Source organism: Blennius ocellaris, assembly GCF_963422515.1.
Source record: "Blennius ocellaris genome assembly, chromosome: 8".
NCBI lineage: Eukaryota > Metazoa > Chordata > Actinopteri > Blenniiformes > Blenniidae > Blennius > Blennius ocellaris.
This window is the reverse complement of record NC_137657.1, coordinates 8,020,717-8,028,322: the sequence shown is the minus strand read 5'-3', so window position 1 is coordinate 8,028,322 and position 7,606 is coordinate 8,020,717. Positions and strand designations below refer to the sequence as shown.

Genomic DNA, 7,606 nt, shown 5'->3' with positions numbered 1-7,606 from the left:
CCAACAGAAGGAGATGCATGGATTGAAGAAAGGTTTTTCTACCTTCTAATTTACATTATTATAACCATATGTACAAATAGACATCTTGTTAGTGTGAATAAAACCAGAAAGCATCAATTTGAGCTTTAAAATCATCTTGCACATTTCAAGCAGTTGCTTTTGAGAAAAAACTGTTTTCTCAACTGAACTGCAACATTGTGTAAACACTACAGCAAAATAACTGACCTTTGACCCCTGTTGTTAATCTGAGCCCATTACAACACTCAAATCCAACTTGTGGTCTTTGACTAGAACAAAACAATACCCTTTTAGTCTGTGGACTTACAGTGAAATGAAGATCAACCACATTGAAATATGTTGAAATAATTGTTCAGTGAGTCACAAAAACACACATTTTTAAAGTTGTCGGTTTCCACAACTTTTATTAGGATCAGTATCATTGTAAAACATCTCGGTGTGTAAACTACATGTAATAAAACGTCACTTTCTTCAGCCCCACTCAGGTTACAATGAACATTGACCTCATTTGTCCTTCTCCTTCTCGTCTTTCTTCTTCTTCTTCTTCTTCTTCCGATCATGATGGTGGTGGTGGTCGTCTGGTGAATGAGAATCCCTGCAAAAAGACACACAAAAAATTGAACTTTTACAGACATCTGGACAAAAACATGTATGTCTCTGCACCTTTTTGTCATAAATATCCAGGAAAGTGAGGCAGTGTGTTACAAAGGCTTAGGCCCCGTTTATACTACAACCTTTCAAGTGAAAATTCCACTTCGATTACAAAAAGGTTTTGCGTTTACACGGCAATGTTTTGAAAACAATGTCCATTTTCGAGCATTTTCGAAAAGCTCCTCCTTGGGAGCCGTTCTCAAAACGTTCTCCCAGCACCACTGTCGTGTAAACAGACACGCAAAACTCGCAAAAGTTTTGCCTTTTCGCTTGAAAAAGCCGTTGTCTGAACGGGCTTCATTTGTTCTTCCTCACCTCTCTTTCCTTTTCTTCTTCTTCTTATTCTCTCTGTCACCACTTCGTTCTCGGCTGCGATGGCGTTTGCCATGCGAGTGGCGAGACTCCGAGGAGGCCGACCGCCTCTCATCTGCTCCACGCCTGAAATTAAAGACAGTCATTTTGTAGTCACACTACAACTTTGATCTAGTACTCGTAAAGTGACGCGATCACTTATTCAACACAGAAAAATGATCCTCAGGTGAGGTGATGCACCTGCTGGAGGAGTGTTTAGCCCTTGTTGGCTCCTCCTCTTCCGCTTCCTCTTTCCACTGCCTGGCGAGTTCCTCTGAATGGACGTTGATCACCTCTCTGATCACCTGCAGATTACCAGTCCGTTAAGAAGAGATTTGACCAAATACCTACACGGCGTAGCAGGTTTTCAACGGAACCGATGTAAAAATCATTGGTTCAGTGCAACAGGAACATAGAACTAACAACCTCGGTGTACGACTTCTTGGTAATGTGAACGTTTTTGGCTCTGTAGGACTGGCGGCGCCTCTTGTAGTCCCTCATCTCTGCCATGAGCTCCAGGTGAGTCTTCGGTTGGTTTTGTTCCTCACCTGCATGCAAACACACACAATTCACCACCAAGAGTCTGCAGAGGTCAAAACAGTCCATTTCATTCCTTTATTCAATGCTGATCAAAATCAATATTAAGTGAAATGAAAGCATCAGCAACATATGTTTGTCGTCACTTCGTACGACTCTTACCCTTCTGGAGTTTGGACACCAAGTCTACATAGAGATCATCATTGCCCGAAGAGGCCTCTTCCTTCTGCTGGTTGAAGACGCCGACCACGTGATCGTAAAGAGCCAATCGGTCGGCAACAGTGAGGTCACATAGGGCTCGCTTGTGGTTCTGTGGCACGTCGACGGGCTGGCCGGAGTACTGACCTGACGGAGGACCAGAGAGGTTTAACCCACTAACGAAATAAACAACACATACATATTAGCCTGACGGATGGTCGGGCTAAAACTATTGTCTCCATAAGGTCCTCATTGAATCTCTAATCGTGAAGAAAAAAAAACTAAAAACATTCACTTTCTTTGAAGATATAGCCTCGCATCTCTTTTATTCAATCATTTTTAGATTTTACGATTTTATCTTTCAAGTCTGATCGTCATTTAAATTGTTCAATGATGCAGACACATCAGATTTAAATTCACAGAAAATAGGTAGCAGATCAGAACGGCATATGACATATGATCATTACAGAAAGAATAACTACCCTGTATATACATCTTCTGGGTTCACTTTTTTCAGGCTGACATCACAAAGCCAGAACTTCTGATAAATACAATCATTTCTAAAGTTCATCAACATCTGTGAAACTTTCAAACAGGTTTGTTTTCCAGATTAAAAAATAACGCTGATACAGATGATCCACAAATCCCCAGAGGTTTACTAACTAAATACTTGTATTTCATTTGATGCCGTTTGATTTGTTCCAGACACGTCATGTAAGGTTGGTCGAACTCTGCTGCATTGCTACACACAGTCGACATCCTCTCTTATGATTGTCTGATTATTATCACTCCGGAACTGTGTGTAAACTTGAACTTCCCCCAAAGCGTAAAGGGAAAAGTGTGTGAGTGTGTGTATACAACTGTGCAAGTCTTAAAAGGATATGACTTTAAAGGATACTGCACGTAATCAGGCAAGCCTGAACCACAACAGCAGAACTTTCTAGAGCCAGTCTTGTTTCTAATACTCACCCTTGATGCTGCGAACAAAACACACAACATGCGGATCAGAAAAAAAGGACATGAAATCATTGTGACAATCCTAAATATCTAAAAAAGGTTGGATTGTAAATCTAGGAGATTCAGGCTGCAGGCTGATAAAAAAAGGACACGCAAATTCTTCAATTCATGATTATCCTCTGGTGACATCTACTGGTGTTTATGGGCCACAATAGACAACATTACATTCTCAAACATCAGGAGAATAGTTTGTGTGCCTTTGCTTCAACTAAATGCCGAAACTTCATTAAGCCACATTTAGAATAATGGCTCTTTAAAGTAAATGTTCAAAAATGAGCCGATACCCTGCCAGAAGACTCCCTCCATCCTCATCAAAGGTGCGGCAGATCTCGCCTGCAGGATCACCTGATGCTGGACGGATTTGTCTGCAAGAAAAACCATGACAAGTGGGTAGAATTGGCTTTATGTGGGAAACACTAACACTTACTTCTGGTTCCTGACAGAATCAGGGAAACGTTAGCAAAACACAGACTTCCACAATGTACTAGTACAAAAGAAGACATTGAGGTGGTTAGACACAAAGGGGAATATGTATTCAATTACCAAAATAATATTTAATGAAACATTGCAGTTGTGGAATATTCTGCTTTTTTATGTTAAAAAAACAAAAAAAAACAGACTTAGATACAGTAACAGTCAAAAATATCTAACAGGACCAAAATTAGCTGTATTTTGTTTTTCCAAACTTGACATCCATAAATAACTCACCCATTGTAAATGTTCTGACAGTGGTGTTCTGGTAGCACACTGAAGGGTCGTACATCTCTGCCTGACAAACAAAAACAGTTGACGTCACACCACTGAAGTTCTAAATGACCAGGGTGTGTGATGTCTTCAGAAATGACACACACTTACATAAAAACAGCTCGTAGTTCTCTTACTGCTCATCAGTCATGCTCTATCAAACTATTACCTGTTCCTCAGCCGAGTAGCCCATTTTGTTCAGCTTGCATTTGGCTTTGTGTTTCTCCATGGTCCTGACAGGAACTCTGTGGTCGGGGTCATAAGGACACTGTTCCATTGGTTCCTTTGAATATACAGAGAGAGAGAGGAAACAAGAAATTGTTTCAGAAAGGAATCTTCTGGATCTTCTTTGTTGCAACAGAGAGAGCATGTCAGATTTAGTTTTTTTAACACAGTCATTACAGTATTCAGATACAGAGGTTTAAGGCACATAATCCTATGATCAGGCTGAACCATCATTTTGAACATCTGTGCTTAACTAACCAGCCGTTTACCCACCGGCTCAGAGCCGTCCAGGTCTGGAGACCATCCCACCGTCTCAAAAATATCATTCAGCTGCTTCTTGCACTTCTCCGTGAACTCCTTCAGCTCCCGGAGGCGCTCCATGCGTTCCTGGAGGGTTTGTGGTGGTAACGAATCTGTCATTTTAAGGATTTTATGAGAAAACCTCGCACAACGCTGTGCAGAGAGCGCTTCCCACAGCACAGATCAACCCGGCGCGCAGCGATGACGTAATGGACCGCAATGCATGCTGGTAAGTGAAGTTCTGTGTGTCATACGTTATGTTATGTTATGTTATATTATATTATATTATATTATACTATACTATATTATATTATATTATATTATATTATATTATATTATATTATATTATATTATATTATATTATATTATATTATATTATATTATAACTCAAAAACCGTCTTGGTCTTGACTTGTTCTTACATTCGGTGATCTTGAATCCAATACTATTATATTATTTATATTATGCATTTATTTAGCTGGAAAATCTGGAAATACCAGTTGGGAATGCCTCATCACCCAGTTGGTGGCATTCACAGGACGACAAGAAACAACCCACAAACAAGTCAGCCTCTCAAACATCAGCACACATATAATAAGCTACATTATCAGCATCCAAATGTGATTAGAACAAGCCTGTAAAGTCAACAACTATGTAATGCATTACTTTTCTGCAAATTTAAACCTTTTTGTAGTGTCCCCTGTCAACCTTCTGAGCATTTTAATTTCTGGATATAGTATTACAGCATTATTCATCACATGTCCATTATATTTGTCATGTAAATGCACATTACCCATCAACTTAACTCCTTTCCAAACCTTCAAACTTTCCAAATTGGATGTTTTCAGTTTGGGAGCTTTCAGGTGTATATTTCTCATTTGAACATGGCACCTTTCATTCTTCACAGTTACCCGTGAATATCAATATGAATGTGGAGATAGATGATTAGATCATGCGTAACAATAAAAAACAGTCAATCAAGTTACTTTTTATTGACCAAATATTAGTATTTTGAGGAAATAACACACAAACGGACAACACATTTGTTAAACATATAAATAGTGGCTTTGTTGAAATGTCAGTGAAAACTAGACGTTTGGATTTCATGTGGGATACACCAGGTTGTCTTGCATCGCCTCAAGATCCATCAGATCATCTTCATAAAGGTCCTCTGTTCTGAAATAGGGGGGAAAAAAAGAATTGATGGTTGTATGTTTGCATAGACAAGTACAATGCTGTGTTATAATGTACCGGTACATGTTTGGAATTACCAAATATCATTGCTACAATAGTATGACAGCTGGTTTCTAATAATAACTCAACCACTTACATTACTTCCTCAACGGCAACCTCTTCCACCACCTCCACTCCCACCACAATGTTTCTTCTGGCTGCAAAAGAAACACACAAAAAAAACCCTCAATGTAAGGTTCTTGTGTGTCTTATAGTTTCTGTTTTATAACATTGCCGTCGACCAGTTTTTGAGCCATCTTTCTCTGTGAAGTGGTGAATTGGTCCACTTTAGTACATTCTAGCAGGAAATATTTATTTATTGTCACTTTCAACTGTCCAAAATTTCAACTATCCAAAAGACACAAATCAAAAGTGACAAGAGAAAACATCAGGTGTACACTCACGTCCATAGTAAATATATGGATGCCCTGGCCAGCAGGGGCCTGAGTTGTCTGGTTGTCTCTGCCCATAAACACAAATGCATTCCTGGGTTTCCATTTTGGGACCGTCTCCACAGCAAGCACCAAGGAAGTGATGCGATGAGTTTCCCCGAGCTGCTTCAGTCATTGTTGTGGTTTGCTGTGATGTAGAAGTGCCTGGACCGTGTATGTTGACACATGATCTGTTGGGGATCCCTGAGTGGACCGGAGACTCACAGAGAGACCACTGAGCTCCACCAGCATGGCCGACAATGTCATCGTACGCTGAAGATGAAACAACAACAAAAAAAAGGTTAGCAGGTCAAAACAGTGGGTGATGTTAATGTACAAATGTACAAATGTTATTAATAGCGCTTCACATCACACAACAATACAACAGTCTATGTGCATGACGGCCAACGGTGTGAGTCACGTGTCGTGGCTTAGTCATTTGTCCGACCCTTCTGTTTCCTCGGACCTGCTGGGTTTGGATAAAAAATACACACATGCAGCATCCCAACAGTCACGCACACACAGCAGGAGGATTGGGGTTTTCTACAACCCAACAAAAACACCCACACATAGAAACAGCCTCAGGAACTGTCAAAGCATAAAATGTTTGAAAATGGAGAGGGTTTTTTTTTAGAGTTGGGTTTTTGTAAATGACAACATGTATTTCATGGAAAGCAATGAGAAATTATATCAATTAACTGAACTCGACCACAAGCTTTATTCTTTTTGTCATCTGACATGAATTTACAGCATATTTACTTCTTCATATACTAGACTATCTTTAAACAATTCTATGTTAAATTTACAGTAGAAACTAAAACCTTGTCCAGTTGTAAAATCCAATGTTTGGGTTATTTGATCTTTTAGAGCATTAATAGGCTGAATTATGCCACTGTTATATCTTTTCAACATGCGGTTCTGTCTTATTTTAGATTAACATGACCCACATCCATGTTGTTTAAGATATGATGATCTGTCTTTTTATGTAAATTTTCCATTCCTAATATTTTTATGAACTTACCTGGAGAGTAGTGGCACACGATGGAGACTTGTTCCTCCTCATCCTTATTCTCCTCTTGGTGCCTCGGCACAGTTGAACCAAAGCTTCTTGGATGTTGAGAAAGAAGACACAGAGGAGGTCTGGGAGACCAAACCCAACAGCCAGGACTCGAATTGTACATTACAGCCCAAGCGTGGTGCTCAGTATTCTCCTCGAAAGTGATTTGGTACAGATCAATTGATAATCTCTGCTGGTCTGGACTCTCTTTCAGCTCGTTCTCTTAAACTAAACATGGAGCAAGTGATTGGGATTTTCTTTGGATCAAATATGGGGACAGATGGAGACACGGTATGGTTCCGTGATGAGCTCATTGGGTAGTCGCCTCAGCTACTGATGCAATGTACGTATTTAAAGATTGTTCCAGAGCTTTGCACTCCTCTCCAGCTGAATTGAAAACCAGCATTCAGAGACCTCAGTCACTTAAAATATTTATTCACACATGAAAACACTAAGACTGTTGAAAAATGGTATGATTGGAGGGAGTCTTCTGGCAGGGTATCGGCTCATTTTTGAACATTTACTTTAAAGAGCCATTATTCTAAATGAGGGTTTGCAACCTGCAGCTCTGGAGCTGATCCCTGACATAAAGATATTTGTAAATAAACATTTAGTTTTCATTTTTACTTCATTTGCATACCACACTGATGTAAAATGATGTTCTAATCTCGAGGATAAAACAAGGTAAAACAGCTAAAACAGACAGAATAGCTGGAATGATACAAATTGATAAAATAGCTAAAACTACTCCAAAATAATGTACAATACTGCCAAAATAAAAATTATTTGCTCCTAGAGTATTTTCATGAAAAAGTGTGTGTGTGTATGTGTGTGTGTGTGTGTGTG

General features: G+C 39.5%; 1 protein-coding gene across 1 annotated transcript; it reads right to left on the bottom strand.

Annotated features, from left to right (window-relative positions):
* Positions 1-411: 411 nt before the first annotated feature.
* On the bottom strand, positions 412-4,215 carry snrnp48 (small nuclear ribonucleoprotein 48 (U11/U12)). Its single transcript, XM_080501697.1, has 9 exons — positions 4,015-4,215; positions 3,686-3,799; positions 3,481-3,541; positions 3,057-3,137; positions 1,720-1,902; positions 1,447-1,568; positions 1,222-1,325; positions 985-1,107; positions 412-613 (listed from the first exon to the last, which is right to left on the bottom strand). Exons 1-9 carry the CDS (start codon positions 4,159-4,161, stop codon positions 523-525), a joined length of 1,026 nt encoding a protein of 341 aa, XP_080357823.1. The 5' UTR covers positions 4,162-4,215; the 3' UTR covers positions 412-522.
* Positions 4,216-7,606: the final 3,391 nt, after the last annotated feature.